The 23,569-nt window shown below is 41.9% G+C and overlaps 1 protein-coding gene across 1 annotated transcript in view; it reads right to left on the bottom strand.

Moving 5' to 3' along the window:
- The window catches only part of LOC137321283 (E3 ubiquitin-protein ligase UHRF1-like), a 140,571-nt gene that overhangs the window by 68,031 nt on the left and 48,971 nt on the right, over positions 1-23,569 (bottom strand). Inside the window, exon 3 of the mRNA XM_067983637.1 lies at positions 7,923-8,209. Coding sequence (XP_067839738.1) covers positions 7,923-8,209 — 287 coding nt within the window. The remainder of the gene's footprint in view (positions 1-7,922; positions 8,210-23,569) is intronic.

The raw sequence follows: 23,569 nt of genomic DNA, 5'->3' as shown, positions 1-23,569 counted from the left end.
CGAGAGGAGTGACCAGGTAACCTATTTTGGCAGTGAGAGTTGAGGGATGAGTGTTAGCCAGGAACCAGGAACACTCATTAGTCTTTGAAAAAGTGCCGTGGGATCATTTGCATTCATCTAGGCAGGGAGATGGGGCTTCGGCTTAACATCTCAAAATTTTATCATTATAGAAGAATTTAGAATGAAAATAGCCACATTCCACAATAACTTTCAGCCCAGCAGCGTGGAAGGATCTGAAAACAAGGACGAGGCTCTTGACGTCCATTTGGTGGGGCACAGGAAGCCGATGGAGCTGGGTGAAGTTGGAGATGTTTGGAATGTGGGATTTTGTTGTTAAAACTCAGGTTGCAGAATTCTGCATTAGCAGAAGCTCATGTAGGATGGAAGTAGGGAGACTAGCAAAGAAAGTCTTTGAAAAATTGATTCTCCAGGTGACAAAAAAAGTGTGGATGAGGGTTTTGGTGCTGAGGGTAAGCGGGCAATGAACAAGTGGTGGAAGGCGACAGTCTTGGCAACAGACCAGATTCATGATAGAAAGCTCAGCTCAACATTAACAAGAACAGTTAGATTGTTCACCACACTCCTCAGTTTGAGATAGCCTATGGACTTGGCAGCAATACTACGTGTTTGTTGGTGACAGCTGAATGGGGTGGCTTCAGTTTTCCAGTGTTGAGCTGTAGATGGTTACAGCTCATTCAGGAGTTGCCAGACAGTACAACATCAACCTTGGAGTCAATAGTGGCAGCAGACAGATAGAGGTGGGTGTCTTCAGTATATTTGTGCAAACTAACCCCGTGGTTAGGTTGAAGTTGCCAAGGTGGAGCATGTAGATTATGACTAAGAGGGGACAAAGTATGAAGCCCTGGGAGCATCAAAGGCTACTGAGCAGACATGGGAGGAGAAATTGTTTCAGGAGATGTAGTGACTACACTAGTACAGATAGTAATGTAACAAGAATCAAGGGCCAGAGGTGGAACACAGAGGAATCGTGTGGTCAAGACCGCGGAAGATTGCAAATTACAGTCAGACAGGATTTTGTTGGTGTCTTTTGGTTATTATGGCACAAAGGCAGGTCTGGTGCTATGGGCTGGCTAGAAACTGGTTTGGCGGGATTTGACCAGTAAATGGTAGGAGAAACGAGCATATAGCTTGGCAACAGTGACACGCTCAATGATCCGGGAAAGAAAAGGCAGCTCTACAGAAGTATGGTCACGATATCAGTGTTTGCAACCTTGGCATCCAATTCACTGGAGTTGAGCATCCAACACCATACCATTTCCATCACAAACTACATACCTACGCCAACGACTCAGTCCCCCTCCTGGGATGGACCACGCTGTTTAATATCAAACCACATTTCCAACCCCAGATCCTCTCAATCACACATACTGCCTCCTTCAACCTCTGTAACATCACCTGCCTCCACCCTACCTCAGCCCGTTTGACACTGAAACCAACATCCATACCATTCTACTATTCCAAGGCACTCCTGGCCAGCCTCCCATCCATCACCCTCCATAAACTTTCAGCTCATCTAAAACAAGTCCTGATCATCCATGATCCCTGTCCTCACTGACCGACATTAGCTCCTGTTCTCCAACACATCCAATATAAAATTCTGATCCTTATTTTTAATCTAGAGATCTAAGGGGACTGGGGAGTAAGTTAGAGAAGATGCAGAGCAGAGTAAGCACTAGGAGAAGGGGATCAGACTGCTTGTATATCCATACTGATAGTCATTGTTGGAGCAAAGACAGACCATAAGTCCATCCAGGACAAAAGACCCTGGATCGTAGCTGAACAGCAGTACGGCAGGGTAATCGTGACAGGCGGGGTTAAGAAATCATCAAATTTTGGTGCTATGAATCAGGCGGAAGGGAGTATGAATGACTGACACCAGAAAGATAAGGCGGCAGCAGGTGATGAGGTATAATGCATGAGAGATGCAACAGACTAATAGAGAAACGGGACGTGGGAGCCAATATGATCGTGTGAGTGGACAAGGAACTACAATGGCTGCAGTATAAGCTGTCTTTACTTAAAAGTACAGAAACCACTGCTTAGATTAACTATTTATGGGAGTCTGAAGATATATAAAATATGACTGAAAGTAAGGGAAGAATGCTAAATATTTTAGAAACAACTGTGTCACACTTCCCTTGCCTCTCAAAAAAAGGAGCGAAGAGTCACAGCCACATTGAAATTGGGCAGATTTTCATTGTAAAACTACCATTTTTTTTTCTCGTTCCTATTATCTAAAATGGCACCTGGAACGTGGCTCTGTACATCAACCAGGGTCTACTTGCAGAGAAAGCTGAAGGGTGCTCTGCTAACCTTGCCACGGCAAAGATACCCTTCAAGGGTGTTTCGGTCTCAGCTTCTGGGATCTGTATATATTCCTCAGAAGCTTCGCAGCACTGGGCACTGGAGAGTTCTCAAGACGTTAGGTACAACTCTGGACGGCCTTGCAGAATAGTTTCCTGACTGTTCATTGCTCCTTATGGGTGACCGAAATATTATGTCGGCCCTGAAACTGAAGGAGGTCAATTCTGAAAGAACAAAAATGTTGCAAATCACGGCACAGTGCTCACCATTTCCTTCCTAGAGTTGACCAATTATTGGCATGGAGTGCAGAGCAGCAATGCATGGTGAATAGCTTGGTACATTTGTGTCACTCGGAAACTTGGGACAACTGGCCAGTTACCTTCGTCGAAAGGGTACCTCTCAACAGTCTTGGGCGACATATTGGCCTGATAATAAAGAATACCAAATCCAAGTGGTTGACGGCCTCTGCCTTACGAGCGATCAGGCCAAGGCACCACAAAAGCGATATTGTCGACCACAAAACCTGAGACAAAAACTGCCTAGAGTGGACACAATGGCAGATGACATGATCAATGATTTCCTTGTTTCTGTAGCCGAAGTCAAACAAACTGAAGATCTAAGCCTGCTAGCCTATTCCCCCATTAATCAACACTCTGTTAAAGTGCCTACAAAAGGTGCGTTAAGTCTTTTTTAGGGTGGTGAAGAACTACTGGATAGGTAGATTATTTTACAGCACACCATGAGGAAGATGAAGCAGGACCCGTGGGCTGTGTTCATTTGCAAGTGTATATAATTATATATGGTCCTAGATCGATCTTCCATTGACTGAAGTCTGTCAGTCTTGTTCAAAAAGGATTACTCAGGCGAGTATCAATGACTGACAAATCCAGTGCTCAACAAACCTGTGTGAGGGCAATCTCTGGGTCTGGAGAGAACACCACCAAGTTGATGTCTCAACCAACCAGCCATACTAATCACTCAGTTGCATGGAAGTTAGAAAAATTGAAGCGTGCTGCCCTGGTAGCAGGCCTTGATGAACCAGTTTGTTGGGAGGAAGTTGCTTCCACACTGAACTGTCTAGCTAATGGTGGGGGAGCAGCTGTGGATTGTACTCGTGCCAAATCCTTCAAGGCCAGTCTGTCCAAGAGGTGGGGAATGGCAATGATCTTGAAAAACAACTCCCCTTGGAAGCACCATTTTGAAGCCAATGCCTTCTGTTTGAAGCACACAACCCCTCAGTCATTTGAGTGCTTTTATAGTTTTGAACAAGATGGTGGATCCCATTGAGCCTGAAAATTACCGCAGAGTCTTGCTAATATCAGAGACTCTTAAGATGATTTTTCGAGTTATTGTGGAATGTATATTGAATGCTGCAGAGGCCTATGGAGCAATCAGAAAAAAAAGACTGGATTTCTCTCTTATGGGGAATGTGCAAGACAGGTGGCGGCTTTACAAAATATCTCAGATCCTTGCATCTTTCAGGGGAAACCCACTTGCATTATTTCATTAATTTTTGGAGACCCTTGTGCAGCCCTCATGAATGAAGAAGCTGGAAGCTTTGGCAGTGCATGGTCAGATCTCAGATTTTATCAACAATATATACTACAGCTCCAAAATCTGTACAAGAATACACGAGAGTCACTGAACCTCTCTCTCTCTCCCCAAGGGGTATGGCAAGGTTGCCCACCGTCACCCATCCTATTCAATGTCGTCATCAAAATGATGTGTTGGATGGCATTGTAATGAATGGACTTGGAGAGTGTGTTCCAGGCATTTCTGAAAATACTGTGGTGTTTCTTTCCACAGATGATAGTGTTATTGGTGGACTCACTTGGACCATTTGCAACAACAGGCTAACCAGAGAAACATAGTGGTGGGTGGACTTAAGTGAGATATCATGACTTTCATGGCCCAAGGGAGGATCTCAAAAGGTATGACTGGCAAATACACAGGTCATCCGTTTCAACTGCTAATTTATATTGATACCCGGAGGTTATGATGGATGCCAACTTCAGCCTGGACACAGTCGTTCAGGACCGTGCTGAGAAGGGGCAGAATGCATTCTAGTCTTCCTTCAATGACAGCAAAGTTCCAATGTTAGTATAAGCTTGCAGCATATAGGACGTATTCAAAAAAAGGTCTCCATTACGGTTCAGAACTACTAAGCTTGCAACAGGAGGGCTTCCTTGGCCCACGTGGGAGATCCCGGACCAAAAGGATTAATGGTCAAAAGCAAAAGCAGCTGCAGGGAAGGAGAAATAGAGCCCATAGTGTCCGATCACAGAGTACCTTGGAGGTGGAGTCAACCTTATGGTGGACATGACTTTTTTCCAAAGTCTCTAAATCTGGATTAAGCAGTTGGTGATGAGTTAACCAAATACATGGCACTGGACATGTATATCTTGAATATGAAGGTGGCATGATGCAAGCTGCTTTGTGTAGGCGCTTCCAATATGCTGAAGGCAGATGTCACTTGTACGGCTGACGACAGCTGCTGGAAGGCAATACCCTGAAGACCAGGTATGAGAATACATGCTCATAGACACAAGGCCCACTGCCTACCAAGACTGGGCTGCAGAGAGGCAAGTAGCTACTGCCATACCTCAAACTTTTGGATAGGGTATAGTGTGGGTCAGTGCTATGGTCAGGAGCATGGCAATGTACGCACATGTTACGATGAGTTGTGCAGCTTGCCATGCGGCTTGTGAGGAGCTCCTAATCACTTGTACTCATCAGTTGTCAAACATTTGTGATGAATATCCTTTGGCCGGGAATGGGGTGGGGGTGCGTGCGTACGTAATACTCAGTAATTGGAACTGAACCCAACAGATTTGCAGTATTCTAGGATATTAGTCCGACTCAGTAATGTAACTTGAGAGGGGCAGACCTGTCACCGGGGACTGGGATTCTTCCCATTAGGCTCCAGATAATCCTAATGGGTAGTGGTCAAAACTATACAAAGCAATGGGGAAGCTTACCAGTAACTATTTACCGGTGCGCTACATGGTTTAAGCTAGTTACACTCCAGCAACACCCCTGCACACATCTGGAGTTCCTTAAACTTTGGTTATCTTGTACCCAAGCTCTTTGGACTTGGGTAAGTTGGCGCACTACTTGTGCACTCCACGAAAATTAACAGACATAAATTCCAGACGTGTAGATTTCTCAGTAGCTTAGTTTGGAGAGTCAAGCGCAGTGATGGGCTTGCGCACATCAGCAACCCAGCACACCGAAAAATAACAATTTAAATCAATAGGTCACAAGCACTTGGCACAATATTTTGTTTGCACCAGTGTTGAGACTTATGCATGTACTCACATACTGTGGTTAACAGATCAGTTCTTGACTGGTTTTCCACACAAGTAATTGATACATACAGCTGGAACATAGTTTCTCATATATAACAATGAACCCCTTCAATTTGGTTCAGGCAGGTTACTTGACACTTCCAAATATGAATCACAAGCAGACAGATTTTGTCCAAACACATACCGAGAGGCTGATACTACTGGAATCAAGGTGGATTGAACATAAGCTCGGAGAAACCTGGATCATGACTAATCAAGGTAGCCATTATCAAATAACAAATATAGGAGAGACAACAGGAAAAAATAATGAAAGATTTTTACATCAGAAAACAATAACTCATGAGGAAGATCTTCACAGCTCATTCATGAGTGGAATGAAACACATAATCTACCATTCTACATTGAACAAAATAAAATATTGTGAGCCATGCAGACTAGTTTACACCAAGGCTCAATCCTCAGCAGGTCTAGAGTTAGACAATCTCAACTAGAGCAACGGTTGGGGTGGGCCACAAGGCCCTGAGGAGGACTGTGGGATAGCAGAAGGGTGAGGCAGTATTCCCACTCCTGATTACTGATGGAAAGTGCATGCACGTGGTTGCCAGTTGAGCACAGGATCAGGCTAGACTCTAATTTCCCACTATTGTTGAATAGCCAGCTGACATAATTGCCCGGAATTTGCTCAGGGAATCTCCCAATCAGCCGCCTTAACTTTGGCGGAAACCTCCATTTACACGTGTAGACTAGACACTGGGGGTGAAACCAGATACTTAATGAACGATCACTTAAGTGAGGCAACCAAGGGCCGCCAACACCCACAAGTCCATACACCATGAGTCAGCACCTTCTGGCAAGGAGCGAGGAAAACTAATTTTTTTTTTAAGATTACATTTATTTTCAAATGGAAATCAGTGCAATGAACAATTAAGCTGTTCCCGTCAACTACCCATTCTGTCTTCAGACTGGTGATTCAATATTAAATCCACAGTCACCTCATTACCAAATACTCGTACTTCCACAAGTGAGCGATCAAGACAACCACTTGCTACCAGTAAATTGCTGCACTAAAAGACAATGGCTGCTTCAGTTCTAGAAAGTAGGGCACAAGTGTAGCACTAGCACTATAAAATGCCTGCACAGCATTTAGAAACATTGTTTATTTAACAGAACTGCGTTGCGTGTTTTGCTGTTTCCATCTGCAGAGCTGCATCATGCCAACAGCTGTATGGCTATGGTGGACAAAAAACGAGAATCAATTTCACAATACTGCAGCACTTGACCCTTCCGATTCTTGTACATTGTACCATGTTTTGAACAGATGCTTCAGCACAGTGGTGTGAAATTACAGTAGGTTAAGAAGGCAGCCAGCGTCTCTTTCGCTAATCACTTCCCAATCAACTTCATTCAACAATTCAAAATCAGCTGTGTGTTCATTTCCATACACTCACTCCAACTTAGAAATAAGATTAAGTTCTCTAACCCAGATCATTGCATCATCATAAAAATCTTTGGGCGTATTATCTCCCCACACCCACCCCCGAACAAATGTCACTTCAAGACAAAACAAAACATAAAAGCCTGGAAATGCATAGATCAGACAACATCTGGAAAAAAAAGATTTGTTTGGGCGGGAGCCTTCACTTCACAGCTTTTCAACTTGCTTCGTAAATGAAAGACACCTATTCAAAAGTACTGCCACAAAGACAGGGACAAAAACAAACATGAGTCCAAAGACACGATTTTAAGTACAACATTTTGCTGTTTCAAGTAATGTCCACATCCCAATTCCTCCTCCTTCCCCTTTTCCATGTTTACTCCATGTATATAATTTATATATCCAACTGAAAGCTATTTTTTGCCAGGTGAACCCCCCCCACTCCACCCCAGTCCATCACCGGCATCTCCACATCATATATAAATATACACATAATAGAAAGTTGACGTTCTGAACATCTGTCACCTTCTTCCATTGATAACTTCTAATGTACCTTCCTTTGTGCTCCAATTCACAACTGCTAATGTATCTTTTAATGTAAAAGAGACAGACTTGCATTTAAATGGTTTGATAGGGCAGCCCTAAAAAGCCAAAAAAATTGACAATGTAGTAGTCACATTTACTAAACTAGGTGCAACGTTAAATCTTGTAGAAAGTTGAAGTTGATTAATTCAGTGTAACTCTAAAGCACAAAAAAAATTAAGCTTCTGTATCCATATATTAATACAAGTGTCTGAATACAACATCAAGAAAAAAAACCTGTGATGCCTTCAAGCCGTGGGGACTAGACTTACTCATCATACTTGATATGATACACAATATCGTCGTCTGTAGAATCCACATTAGACGTAGAAGGTGTACAGTCCAAATTAATTGATGCGATCCCACTACAGTGCTGTGACTGATCTTGGTCCGAGGGATCTTTAACATATTGAGCACGTGCCCCTGTCCTTTCTTTTCCACTGGCATCATTTTTCAATGCTCCACTTTTTTGTCCCTTTGTGCTCCGTGTAATATTTACAATATGAGCTTCAAACCACGCTCCAATGACCAAATCACGGGCATCCACCAATTCATTTATCTGTAACATACAATTAAAAAGAAAAAATTCAGTACATCTTTTGAGAAGCAATTACATTCTTCCTATGTACAATTACTCAATGAAACATATGAACCATACATTAACCTTCATCTTCTTCCCATCCCCAAATACATACAAAAACAAGACCAACAAGACCTCTTGGCATGTGAGGCAATTCAAAAGTGGCTAGATGAACAGCCACATCATTCCTGATGTGGTTCAACAGAAGACGGAAATAATAACTTAAAAAGTGAGGTTTCAAATGGCTTCAATTTTATATTCTGTTTGTTTCTGTACTTTTGTGCTTCAAAAAGCCAATTTTTTTATTCTGATATAAAAACAGAAAATGCTGGAGAAGCTCAGCAAGTCAGGCAGCATCTGCGGAGAAAGAAACAGTTAATGTTTCAGGTCGAAGACCTTTCGTCAGAACTGGAAGATGTTAAGAGAGTTAAAGTTTGAGAGTAAGTACAGAGGCAGGGAAAGTGGGGGCAAGAGGGGAGGAAAGAACAAAAAGGGTAGGTCTGTGATGGGGTGGAGGGCACGAGTGACTAAATGACAAAAGGGATGATGGTGCAAAGCAAGGAAGGTGGTAATGGGACAGGTTAAGAAACAAAAAAGATTGGTCAGTAGCAGCTGTAAATGGCAACAGCAGAACCATTACCAGCACTTGCTGTCCAAAAAAAATGGGAGCAGTGGTTATGGTCTGAAGTAATTGAAATCAATGTTGAGTCCGGAATGTTGTAAAGTACCTAAACGAAAGATAAGGTGCCGTTCCTCGAGCTCACGTTGAGCTTCACTGGAACAGTGTAAGAGGCCAAGGACAGTGTAGGAGTGGGAAGGGGAATTAAAACGGCAAGCGACCAGGTCAGGGTCACATTTGCGGACAGAGGGGAGAGCTTTCTTCAGACAGCAAGCGCTGGTAATGATTCTGCTGCTGCCATTTACAGCTACTCCTGATCAATCTTTTGTTCCTTAACCTGTCCCATTACCACCCTCCTTGCCTTGCACCATCATCCCTTTTGTCATTTAATCACTCATGCCCTCTACCCTATCACAGACCTTCCCTTTTGTTCTTTCCTCCCTCCCCCCCTTCCCCTGCCTCTGTACTTGCTCAAAAACTTTAACTCTTTTACTATCTTCCAGTTCTGACGAAAGGCCTTCGACCTGAAACATTAACTCTGTTCCTTTCTCCACTGACGGTGCCCAACTTGCTGAGCTTCTCCAGCATTTTCTGTTTTTATTTCAGATTTCCAGCATCCGCAGTATTTCACTTTTTATTTATTCTGATACTTCGACACTTGCACCATTCTCTTAAATCCAGTATAGTTGGTCTTCATAAGTATTCTGGTTTTACTTAAGGGTTTAGGTTAAGGGGAAGTCACACTACTGGGTGCTGCTTTTGATAGCTTATTATAGAATAACGGTACAATAAATGACATGATACCAGCTGACACTGCAGATTTCTTTTCAATCTCTATACTCATTGGAGTACAGAAGAATGAGAGGAGACCTTATTGAAACATACAAGATTCTGAGGGGACTCGATAGGGTAGATGCTGAGAGGATGTTACCCCTCATGAGGGGAATCTAAAACTAGGGGGCATAGTCTCGGAATAAAGGGTCACCCGTTTAAGATGGAAATGAGGAGCAATTTCTTCTCCCAGAGGGTCGTGAATCTTTGGAATTCTTCAGCCCAAAAAGCTGTGGAGGCTGAGTCATTGAATACATTCAAGGCAGGGTTAGACAAATTTTTGATCAGCAAGGGAGTCAAAGGATATGGGGAAAAAGCAGGAAAGTGGAGTTGAGGCAAAAATCAGATCAGCCATGATCTCATTAAATGGCAGAGCAGGCTCGAGGGGCCGAATGGTCTACTGCTGCTCCTATCATTTGGACAGTTACATGGGTAAGATGGGTATAGAGGGATATGGGCCAAGTGCAGGCAATTGGGACTAGCTTAGTGGTATAAACTGGGCGACATGGACATGTTGGGCCGAAGGGCCTGTTTCCATGTTGTAACTTCTATGATTCTATCTCTTATGGTCTTATAGCCTTGGTCCACTCAATCCATCCTAAAAAAAGTCAGTTGTCTTTTTAGAACACGACCTGATTGCTACATGGTAGACATTACAAATAGGCAGCAGTGAAGCACAATGTTTACCAAATGTGAACAGGTAATAATTCTGTTCCTTAATATGGGCAGAAACCAGTCCTGTTTCCCCAAGGTGAATTGTGCCCAATGCACTAGTTTAATAAAAAAAAAATCACAAAAAACAAAATGAACAAAAAAAAAGTGGCATAGCTTGTTCAAGGAAATGAAACCTGATAACTATTTTATTTTCTACAAGATGAGCACAAAGATTAAATCAGAGATCCCCAGCATGCTGAGCTGCAAGTGTATTGGAAGGGGGAGGGAACAAAGGCATTTCCCACCTTAAAACAGCAATAAAAGTTTCAGTTTGCAGCACAAGTTTGCAGAATATTTATTTTATTATGCGACACATAATTAGTCAAACTGTACTGAAGAATAGTCTTGTGGGAGCAGAGAAAGAGAGACACAGAAAGAGAAAGAAAATCCAAGCGATCTACAGAAGCAGATGTAAGCTCTCCTCTGGTGCTCATGACAGGTCACATGTTTCAGGAAGGCAAGTGAGAAGACTGGAAATTCACATTTTCCTCTATTATTTCTGGACCAATGGATTCTTGTACCCATTCTACAGTGCCCACACCCTCCCCCTAATAGAATTGTACATCTAACAAATTTTTCTCATTCCCGTTGAACTTGCAGTTTTTGAGACATGGGTATTCCCATAAAATGGTACTCAAAAATGATTAATTGCCCAGTCATACCACTGGCACATGACTCTCTTATTAAATACTTGGACTGTAAACAATTCACAGCACCACTGAAGACATAACCGAGTCTGTCTACTTACCTACATCATACGTAGTTAAATTAAAAGCATATTACAAATAAAAGAGATGTTTAATGCTTTTTTCCACTCCTACTGTGGGCACCCAATAACATCATCAATCAAGGATAGAGGTACAATAAAGCTCTCTCTCTGATCGGCTCCAATAACGTGCCTCATCTCAAGTTTAAGAGCAGCATCGTCTGCAACATTTTCAATTTCCAACACTAACCTTTTAAGTGAGATCGCCAATTTACAAGAGCTACAACAACAAAAACAACTTGCATTTCACAACTTTACAACCAATTCATTACTTTTTTGAAGTGTAGTCACCGTTGTTATTTAGACAAATACAGCAGCCAAATGTGTACCCAGCAATGAGAGTAATGGCCTGTTTTGATGGCGTTGGTTGTGGGATGAACGTTAGCCAGGACATTAGGAGAACTCCCTGCTCTTCTTAAAAAGTACGAGATCTCTGAAGATCATCTGAACAGACACCTCATCTGAAAGACAGCACATCTAACAATACAGCACTTTCTCAATACAGCAACGCAGTGTCAGCTTAGATTTATGCGCTCAAGTCTGTTGTGTGGCTTGATTCCACAGCCTTCTGACTCAGACACAAGAATGCAATCACTGCTGACAATTTAAAGATACTTTATAAATATGCAGAAAAGCAAATACTGAGCCAGGAAGGGAGGAGTGTCCGGTGTCCATAGAAATCCGTTTCCAGAGGTTTATGAGAAGTGAAGATGCTTAGGGAGGGAGTTCAAAAGTCAGAATAGGCAACTATGGCTCTGCCACCAATCTTGGGGCGAAGGAAAGAGGGATGCACACAAGGATAGAGTCAGAGGAATGGAACCTCCAGAAGGGGATGCAGATCTGGAGCAGACTGTAGAGACAAGGGAGGTCAAGGTTATGAAGAGATGTAAAAGACGAGGAAAAAGATTTTAAATGCAACACACTGGGGGACAAGGAGCCAATATAGATCAGTGAGGATGGGGGTAATGAATGAACAGGATTTAGTGTGGGTCACAAGGGTAGCATAGTTTTAGAAAAGTTGAAGTTTAAGGGAAGCTAGACAAACACACGAGGGAGAAAGGAAGAGAGGATTATGCTGATAGGGGTAGAAGGTGGCTCATGTGGAGCATAAACACCAGCATGGATCAGTTGGGCTGAATGGGCCAGTTTGTGCTGTAAGTTCTATGTAAAGTTGATAGAGGGTGGAGTATGGGACACTGCAAGGAGTGTGTTAGAATCTGCAGGTGACTAAAGGAGGCATAAGGAAGTCTGTAGCAGAGGGTAGGGGCAGATCAGAGGTGGGCAGTGTTACGGAGGTGGAAATAAGTGATCTTGATGATTAATGGGATGCTGAGGTTATAGCTCAGCTCAGGGTTGAACCAGACACTAAAGCTGCAAACAGCCTAGTTCAACCTGACTGTCAGGGAGAGAGATGCAGTCAGTGGTAAGGGAGCAAAGAGCCAAAGACGAAGCTTTTGGTCTTCCAAGGAAGCTCAAAGACTCAATGTCCGACAGCATAGAGGCATTCAAGAGGTGATGGAGTGGTAGAGCTTGGTATCATCAGTGCAGATGTGATCGCTGATCCCGGGCCATAAGTCAACTCAATGGGTTACAATGATACCGTACACTTATACAATATAGTACTTTGCTTCAACTGCATTTCAGCCAGAATCCAGTACAAAGATCAAAAGTATTTCCCTTAGGGCGGCTCAAAACCATCCTAACAAGAAACAGGTTTCCAATACTTTCAGAATTTACTTTGGATCAAAATATTCTTGGTTATTTAATTTGTCATCTGAAATAAATACAAATTTACAATTAACAGTTTTTGTTGTCTACAATTTTTTGAAAGCTTTCTCTTCCTCACTTTACTGACTCACGAGACGTATTTCTCGCGGCTTCACAGGTTTTTCTCTCTCTCTCTTTTTCTTTTGACCTCCACCCCAGGTTGCTTCTGGTCCAGACATTTCTCATGTGCAGGGTAGACGCCTGTGCAGACAAACCACACAGCTGCTGCTGGGAGGCAGTACTCTCCGCACACATTCGAAAGGCTTCTGAACAGAAATGGCCTACTCCTGATTTTTAAGCTTGTTACATTAGGTAAGTACACAACCAGAGCCTTTTGAGTTTAAAAAAAATTATTTATTGCTTTTCTTTCAATATCATAACGAGCCAAGATAAAATATGTGCACAAGATGACAATGCATGGTCTTCTGCAGTTGTGCATCAAATAAAAGTTGCACTTCTCACTTCGTTAAGAACACAAGAAATAGGAGTAGGCCATAGGGCCCCTTGAGCCTGCTCCACCATTCAATAAGATCATGGCTGATCTTCGACCTCAACTCCACTTTCCCGCTCTGTCCCCATATCCCTTGATGTCCAAAAATCTATCAATCTCAGTCTTGAATATGCTCAACGACTGAGCATCCGCAGCCCTCTGAGGTAGAGAATTCCAAATATTCACGACCCTCTGAATGAAGAAATTTTTCCTCATCTCAATCCTAAATGGCCGACCCCTTATCCTGAGACTATGACCTCTAGTTTGGAACTCTCCAGCCAGGGGAAATGTCCTCTCAGCATCTACCCTGTCAAGCCCTGTAAGAATTTTAAACATTGCAATTAGATTACCTCTCATTCTTCTAAACTCCAGAGAGTATAGGCCCATTCTACTCAATCTCTCCTCATAGGGCAACCCTCTCATCTCAGGAATCAATCTAGTGAACTTTCGTTGCACCCCCTCTAAGGCAAGTATATCCTTCCTTAGATAAGGAGACCAAAAGTGTACATGGTACTCCAGGAGTGGTCTCACCAGAGCCCTATCTAATTGCAGCAAGACGTCCTTACTCTTATACTCCAACCCCCTTACAATAAAAACTAATATACATTTGCCTTCCTGTACCTGCATGTTAACTTTTTGTGATTCATGCAGAAGGACACCTAAATCCCTCTGACTAGCAACATTTCTAGTGTCTCACCTTTTGAAAAAGTGTGCTTTTCTATTCCTCCTACCAAAGTGGATAATTTCACATTTCCCCATATTATACTCCATCTGCCACCTACTCGCCCACTCACTTAACCTGTCCATATCCCTTTGCAGACTCTCTGTCCTCCTCACAGTTTACTTTCCCATCTAGTTTTGTATTGTCAGCAAACTTGGATACATTACACTCAGTCCCTTCATCTAAGTCATCAATATAGATTGTATAGAAAGCTGAGGCCTAAGTGCTGATCCTTGCAGCACCCCACTAGTTACAACCTGCCAACTCAAAAATGACCTGTTTATTCCTACTCTGTTTTCTGTCTGTATCTCCAATCTCATGAGCCCTAATCTTGTGTAACACCTTATGGAGTGCCTTTTGAAAATTCAAATATACTACACCCACTGGTCCCCCCTTATCTACCCTCAAAAACCTCAGATTTGTCAAACACTATTTCCCTTTCGTAAAACAGTGTTGACTCTGCCTAATCATATTATGATTTTCTAAGTGCCCTGTAACTATGTCCTTAATAATAGATGCTAGCATTTTCCCTACTACTGATGTCAGGCTAACTGGCCTGTCGTTCCCTGTTTTCTCTCTCCCTCCTTTCTTGAATAGCGGGGTTACATTTTCTACTTTCCAATCCACGGGGACCATTCTAGAATGTAGGGAATTCTGGAAGATCAAAACCAATGCATCCACCTCTTTTAGAACCCTAAGTTTGCCCAGGCCCAGGGGATTTGTCGGCTTTTAGTCCCATTAATTTCGCCAGTACTTTTTCTTTACTAATCTTAATTACTTTAAGTTCCTTGGTTCCCCACCAGTTCCGGTATGTTTTTTGTGTCTTCTACTGTGAAGACAGACACAAAGTATTTGTTTAAGATATCTGCCATTTCCTTATTCCCCATTATAACTTCTCCTGTCTCTGCCTTTAAGGGACTCGCATTTACTTTTGCTAATCTCTTCCTTTTTATATACTTGTTGCAGCTCTTGCAATCTGTTTTTATATTTCTTGCTAGTTTACTCTCATTCAATTTTCTCCCTCTTCAAATTTCTTGGTTATCCTTTGTTGATTTCTAAAACCCTCCCAATCCTCAGCCTCACTTTTTTTGGCAACATTGTACGCCTCTTCTTTTAATCTAATACTATCCTTAACTTCTCTAGTTAGCCACAGTTGGATCGCTTTTCCCGTGGAGTTTTTCTTCCTCATGGGAATGTATATTTCTTGAGGATTATGAATTATCTCTTTAAATGTTCACCATTGCTTATCTACAGTCATATCTTGTAATCTAATTTCCCAATCTCCCTTAACCAACTCCCCCCTCTTACCTACGTAATTAGCTTTGTTTAAATTTAAGACCCTAGTTTCGGACTTAACTACATCACTCTCAAACTCAATATGAAATTCTATCATATTATGATCACTCTTCCTCAGAGGATCCTTAACTGTAAGATTACTATACTAGAACAATAACCAGTTCCCTAGTTGGTTCCTCGACATACTGTTCTAGAAAACTGTCTCGATGCATTCAATGAACTCGTCCTCCAAACTACTTTGGCAAATCAAATTGGCAAAGTCTACATGAGGATTAAAGTCCCCCACAATTATTGCATTACCCTTGTTACATGCTCTTCTAATTTCCTGATTTATACTCTGTCCAACACTATAATTACTGTTAGGGAGCCTGTAAACTATTCCCACCAGTGTTTTCTGACCCTTGTTATTTCTTGGCTCCACCCATACTGATTCTACATCTGGATTTTCGGAGCTAAGATTGTTTCTCACTACTGTCTTTATCTCATCCTTCATTATCAGGGCTACACCACCACCCCCCCCCCCCCCCCCAACCTTTTCCATTTTGCCTAATCTTTTCTAAACTTCATGTATCGAGGAATATTTAGTTCCAACCTTGGTCACTCTGAAACCACTCAGTAATGGCTACTAGATCAAACCCGTTTGTCTCTATTTGAGCCATTAATTCATCCATCTCATTGTGAATGCTTCATGCATTCAGATATAGCATCTTTAATTTTAACATGTTACTATTTTTCCCTGATGTGACCTGAGTCACTAATGCCCTATTACCTTTGTTAAATTCTCTTTCCATTACTGACACAATGTGCTTCTTTTTACCCAAATTGATACTCTGCTCTACAGCCTTGACTTTTCTCTTTCGACTTATAAATTTAACCATACCTGAACCCTACCCCCACCTTATTAATTTAAAACCCTAAGGCCCTAGTTATTTGATTTGCCAGGACATTGGTCCTAGCCCAGTTTAAGTGGAGCCTGTCCACTTTCATTTAGGTTCTTTTCTATGCCTTCAAATTAACAGAAAACCAACATTTTGCCTCAAAATTTTTAATCCGGCAGTGTTCGTAAGAGTGGAATATTAGAAATGTTTTTTTTTATATTCGTTCATGGGATGTGGGCATCGCTGGTGAGGCCAGCATTTATTACCCATCCCTAATTGCCCTCGAGAAGGTGGTGGTGAGCCGCCTTCTTGAACTGCTGCAGTCCATGTGGTGAAGGTTCTCCCACAGTGCTGTTAGGAAGGGAGTTCCAGGATTTTGACCCAGCGATGATGAAGAAACGGCGATATATTTCCAAGTCGGGATGGTGTGTGACTTGGAAGGGAACATGCAGGTGGTGTTGTTCCCATGTGCCTGCTGTTCTTGTCCTTCTAGGTGGTAGAGGTCGCGGGTTTGGGAGGTGCTGTCGAAGAAGCCTTGGCGAGTTGCTGCAGTGCATCCTGTGGATGGTACACACTGCAGCCACAGTGCGCCGGTGGTGAAGGGAGTGCATGTTTAGGGTGGTGGATGGGGTGCCAATCAAGCGGGCTGCTTTGTCCTGGATGGTGTCGAGCTTCTCGAGTGTTGTTGGAGCTGCACTCATCCAGGCAAGTGGAGAGTATTCCATCACACTCCTGACTTGTGCCTTGTAGATGGTGGAAAGGCTTTGGGGAGTCAGGAGGTGAGTCACTCGCCGCAGAATACCCAGCCTCTGACCTGCTCTTGTAGCCACAGTATTTACATGGCTATAAATATTTATGAAGATTGCTCACTGTTATTCCATGGTCTACTTCTGTGACACCTTTTTCACAGTTCCATTCTTACCTGCCCTAATGTAAACAACACATCTGCTATTGAGTCTCCTTTTGTGCCCACATTGTTATTTATGTACTCAAAACATTCGACTCTCAATTCCTCTTTTATAAAAAGGTTCAGATAAGTGATATCTGTAAACATGCAGTAAGTTTCCATGTGTGTGCCAATGATACCCATTTTTACTATGCAACCATGTGACTCAAAGTTAAAAGTCTTGCCCTAGTCTTTAAATCCGTTCATGGCCTTGTCCTTCCCTAACTCCGGCTCAAGAACCCCCTCCCCCACAACTCTCTGCTCCAGCCTCTTTTGTACACCCCCCCCCCCCACCCCCTTCACCACATCATCAGTAGCCATGCCTGCAACCACCTGGATCCCACTCTGGAATTCTCTCCCTAAATCTCTCCACATTCCTATCTTCTTTTAATACCCTCCTTAAAACCCACTCTGACCAAGCTTTTAGATCACTCCTCTAAACTACTTCTTTGGCTTGGCATCAGTTTTCATCACACCTCAGGTGAAGTGAAGTGACTTGAGACATTCTTCTATGTTAAAAGCACTATATAAATACAAGTTGTGTTGCTGTGTATCAAATCTTGGATGAGCTCGAACTTTCTGCTAACTAATACTGGTAAGAACAAAGCCATCCTGTGCACTGTTGCCAGAAACTTTGCACCTTAGCCCCTGATTACACCTCACCCCTGGTTGCTTGCTCAGACTGAACCCATGATGCGCAACCTCCACATCCTGTTCAAATCTGCTTCAATCCCCACGTTGTCAATCACGATTACCCTCTACTTCCAACTTCAAAATATCATGCATCTCTGCTCCCTCACTCCAACATTCATACAAGCCTTCGTCACATTTAACGCTATCACCAGCCCTTCAAGGTCCACCCTAAACAAACCCTTAACTCACCCAGAACTCCACCACTCACATCCTGTCCAAGTCCATTCAGCTATCACCTTGACCTTGAAATCTCCACTGGCTTGCCAACCTTCTCTGCACTAATTTCAAAATAGTCATCCTTAATCCAACCTACCCCTACCTTCTCCAAACCTATGACCCACTCACATCCAACTCTGCTCTGCGCTCCCCATTTCCTCTTTCACCATCTACGGCAGAGACTTCAACAGTCAATCTCAAACTCCTACATCACTACCCACCTTCAAACACCTCTTTAAAACTAACTTACTTTAGCCACCTCCCTCAGACTCAGGTCTGAACCCCCCTCATGAAACGCCTTGAAATGTTTCAGGATGCAATGCAAGTGCAAGTAGTTGTTAGGTAACCAGATGACATTACACTTTTTACCAGTCTGTTTCAAGTCATATACAGTGGCTCATCATCTTCTCCTGGGGTTTGGAACTAAGTATACATTTCTCCACTGGATCAACATACAGGTATTGAGGTCACCACAGTTGTGCTGTTCTGGTATAAGGAGTGAGGATGAGGGATAGGATCAGATAGGGGAATGGGTTATAAAAATTGGATACATGCTATTAAGATTGCACAGGACTTAACCAGAAAGCCTTCATGGTGACAGCTAGCCATTCATTGGGGAACATGCTTCTAGTGTCAAAGAACATGTCCCAACATACCCACAAAGGGAAAATCAGATCTTTAGCTTGTATCCACACCAACAAATAAAACACTCTGATAACTGAAGGTTTTGTATAAATAGTGCATCAGCTGCAGCCCTGGAAAATCAGAAACTCCCCAACATTTGGTGGACTCCACCTTACGGGTTTTTCTTTTCAGCTTGAAATCCACACTTTGTGCTGAAGTGAAGAACATTTTATGGTGATTAACCTTTTTGATTTTTGCCCAGAGGAAGTCAATCTTTTTTTACATATATAAAGCACACAACACATCCATGCACAAGAATTTGCGGTGGCAAATATTCCACAGAAATAAATTTATCTGTCACATTCCCACTTTAGTAACATGGCGACGTGTGTTACATACAATTGGTGATTTTACTCTACAATCATCAGCCCATGAATTCCACAACATTAAATACCATACTGCACACATTTAGAGCTGTGTCAAAGCACGGAATCTCTGGATTCCATTTTTCTCTGAAAACCCTCAGTAAATTTTTGCAGGTTGCAAAATTATAATGCAGACACCAGAAATTCTCAGCATGTATAGCACCCGCTGGGAATGGTTTGCTGCAATCTGATGTGCTTGAAAGTAATTACATTAAATTGAGAAAATAAACACTATGTTTTTGCACTGCTTAATATCACTGAAGAATAGTTGGTGCTTGACAACAGCAAAAATACTGATGAGGTCATAATAAAAGGATGCTGAAACCTAGAAAGGCACGATCAGATTGTTCCCTCCCTGAATAATCAAAACAGGCAGGTGCCTGGATTTTTCCCAGTTCTACAAGTTAACTTTGAGGTATGTGGAGTAAAACCAAATGAGGAATAATGTGACAAAAAAATTGTGAGACCATCACGGGTTACTATTGCAACGAAGAAAAATTGTTCACAAACACAGATCATTATCAGACAGAAAATACTATTAAACTCAACCAGAATTTTTGGTAGTAGGATACCTTCTTACCAGAAAAACTGAAGTCCTGGTCTTATGCATCATTGGAGCTTAATTCTAAAGCACTAGACAGATCAGTTAGACTCTCCTCACTTCCATTTATATTGTTGGAGATGCAACATTTGTAAGTCCCTGAATAATCATTTATTTTGATCTACAGCCATGTGTCCAGTATCTACTGCAGCATCTGAAGCAGTCCAGATTTTGGCAGACAGCCTGTCAGTTTGCAATCACCCGTATTAAAGCCAGTCATAGTACACCTGTCACAAATAATCCTGGAATCATTTGTTTAAAACCACATCTGATATTTGCAGTTAGCTGGTCATTGCTCCTAGTATTATATCCAAATCATGTTGCATTGACAAATGAGCTGCCAAAGGCCAACATCAATGACCACAGAAAGCAAACGACATTAGTAGAGCACATCTATGAACCTGTTCTTCAATTCCTCACAGTTCTTACCCAGTTGTGCATTAATGCCTGACATCTAAACCTTTTTCAGAGACAATGTGTGTATGCTGGGTGGAATTTCACCTTTAAGTCATGTCTTCAATTTCAGTATCACAAATGACATCTGCCAAGGCTGCCAGTGTTACTGTAAATCACTGTTTAGCACTGTCCATTGTGTAGTGTAGCAAATTCCCTTTGCATTCATCATGGTATTGCTAGGTGTATCATACCATGCAGAAGTTTCATTTGCATTGTGCATTTAGCCCAAGGCATAACCATACTTTTTACAGTCTCAGCAAACAGCGTACAATATTTTTGTATCAAATTACATTTGTCAATGTTTTGCTTCCTTCCTGTTTTGCCACCTGGACCGTCACTCACATTTATCATGTGGCAGCATCACTACATAGATATCCCAATATGCTAAGTCGTAGAGGCCAAAGCCATCAGAAAGTAGAGGTCCCATTTATAGATCACACCCAGATTTTTTTTCATTAATAAAAGGCCTGTAGGTGCTTCAAGATGGTAATCAGGCTCTCTTAGGAGCTCTTTTTTTAAAAAAACGTGGTTTTAAAAAAAAACTCTGTCCCTGCAATGAACTTGTATGATGTCTGGTGAATACTTCCGTAATTCACCCTCCAAAATAGCCCAGGGTCTGTGTCAAAGTCTCGTATCACAACTCTTAATTAGTAAGATCAAAAGAAACAGTGGTAGTCAAGTTTGAACTCCAAATAATAATTAAACAATCGACAGCCTGGCAAAGGATTCAGGCAGCAGTTCAATCTAAGGAGTCACTAACAAACTGGAAAGCGAATCATCTGAACCCCTACTGGTTCAGGTGGATTATTACCAGCAATCTTGGACACAATCCATGTATATATTTACAGTCACACATCTTTCACATTTTAATTGCTTTATTTGCTGATTTGCTTAGTTCACTTTGAGTGTGAAAAAGCTATGTCCAGAAGCAAGCCAATTAAAAAATCACCATTCTTCATTGGGTTCTTGAGAACAAGCGTATTCTGAGGTGGTGCTTCAAAAACTCAATTCTACGTTGCTGGAAGATATATACTTTTAGATTACATGGCATAAGTAGAGTCTTCCTATTCCTTTGAATATAGTTCAACCTCCATATACACACACTCCAGCACCTTCAGGGTAATTACTTTGGTTCTTTGACCAACCCCATTGTACAGGAGATCTTGGTTACACTAAGTCATCAGAGTCATCAAGCAAAAATGCCAGGTTATCTCAGAAGAAACTTTTTCTGGAATTTGAAGAGTGCGGAAAACAATGCCCTCAAAAGGTAACCTAGCAATCTTCAAGTATTTCAATCTTTTTTTCAACCCAATTACACTTCAGTACATAAGCTGGAAAGGGGTATACAAACTACATTAAGACTGCAGCTACACTTCAACTGTCAGATCCAGATCGTAATGCTTAGGAAAGGTACAAGAGTTAATCCACGTAACTAGCTTGCAAATAATGCCAACAGAAAAAATACAATAGCATGAGTTATTCACAGTATACCCAACCAGCAAATAGGTAAACGAACAGGCTACAACTCAATTTACTCTCTCTACTTAGTGATGACAATACCTAAAGTTGATTCCCTAGGACTGATACATCTTTTGCTATTTCTTTCAAATTAAGAAATCAAGGTGAAAAACAAAGATCTATAGTGCGCAATATCACCAAGATTAAAACCATAAAAGTGACCACATGGTGATGCTAAGCTTGGGTTTTAAAAGCCTGAAAATTTTGGGCAGTAGGATAGAATGAGGGAAGTAGGGAGTTCTGTACTGTTGAGATCCTAGGAAAGAATAAGTTAATAGTCGGAGACTGCACAATGGTTCTCAATTTCAACACAGTGCGGATTATCGGGACGACGAGCATGTGTGGCACTTAAGAGGAAGAAGTGAGTAACCGTCATCAGGGCACTGACCACAGTAGTATCGACGAGAGTAGCAACCACACACATACAAACAGACTGGAAGCTAGAGGTGAGATAGGGGTTGCCTACTGAACAACAAACATTTAACTGTATCCTAACTAGGGATATGAAACATGTATAAAAAGAGGCTCCCTAGATATGGGGGCAGTATTCAAGTCTTGGATGAGCTTGAGCTTTATAGAGTTAAGAGTTCTTAAGAGGAAGAGAGGGCATTTGGCAATGAAGAGGAAATCAAATCTTCTGGAGAGCGAGGTGTTCTATTTCAGAACAAAGGAGATAGTAAGGCCAAACATATCAATAAAGAACACCTGTCCCCGCCAAAAAGTGGTAGTTGTTGGTTAGTCATGAAAGATATGAAGAATCTGTGTTTTGGAAAGAATTCAACAGGAACAAGATTATCACCACTCCATCAAAAGGCATTGGTGAGATCAGCCACTTCACTAAAAGAGGAATAGAAGCTACATTCACCGACACCAATTGGCCTGAAGGAAATCGCAGAATATAGAGTGGAACCATCATCAAGTGTATAGGATAATGAATAGATGAGATTGTTGATATTAAAAAATATACACAGAGGACAGAGCCTTGATTAAAAAAAATAAGTCTCTGACAATGAAAAATGAGTGACATGATTAGCCATCAACTACAGATAGCACAATGTGAAAAGAAATTAGATCATAAGCTAAGTTTGATGGAAGACAGTATGGTGGCAACTGAACAGTTCAGAAGTGCTTGGTTAACAAACCTGTCAAAGGCAATGACAGATGACTCAATGAAGTGCTCAAAAGCAGAGCCCCAGAATTACATAACATGAAGATGACGAGTGAAACAGCCACGATGAAAGCCATACTGCCAATTGTGGACTAGGTCAGAACTTTCAAGATGGAGAATTTGAGTGCCAACAAGAGTTTCCATAACTTCAGAAAGTAGAAGCATGAGGACAATAGTTGAAAGGGTAAGAGAGATCAGGCTTCTTAGAAAAATGACAAATTTGGTCAGAAAAGAAAGGATGGACTGCATGCAAGACTAAAGAGATGGAAAAGAAAAGGGGGTAAGTTCGTAGGCACGAATCTTGAAGATTATGGGATGAATACCACCAGAGCCAGAGATCTTACTAGAATTCAAAGGGCAAAGCAACTGACAAAACTGGCAGACATAAATATTAACACAATGGAGCAATGGGGAAAGGTTCTGTTCCAAGGTTGTGAAGATAAGAGCTAAGGAGAAGAGTGAGTCAAAAAGCTAGCAACTGTACCATCAGAATGGAGGAGGGACGGAACGGAAATTCACAGAAGTTACAACACACAACTTTGGCAAGGAAAGAAGTGGCTGTTAAAGATGGAAGAGAACAGCACTTACACTTCCTTTTAATAAAGTTGCA

This window comes from Heptranchias perlo, chromosome 4 (genome assembly GCF_035084215.1).
Source record: "Heptranchias perlo isolate sHepPer1 chromosome 4, sHepPer1.hap1, whole genome shotgun sequence".
Lineage (NCBI taxonomy): Eukaryota > Metazoa > Chordata > Chondrichthyes > Hexanchiformes > Hexanchidae > Heptranchias > Heptranchias perlo.
The sequence above is the reverse complement of the archived record's forward strand: the minus strand, read 5'-3'. Positions and strand labels throughout refer to the sequence as shown.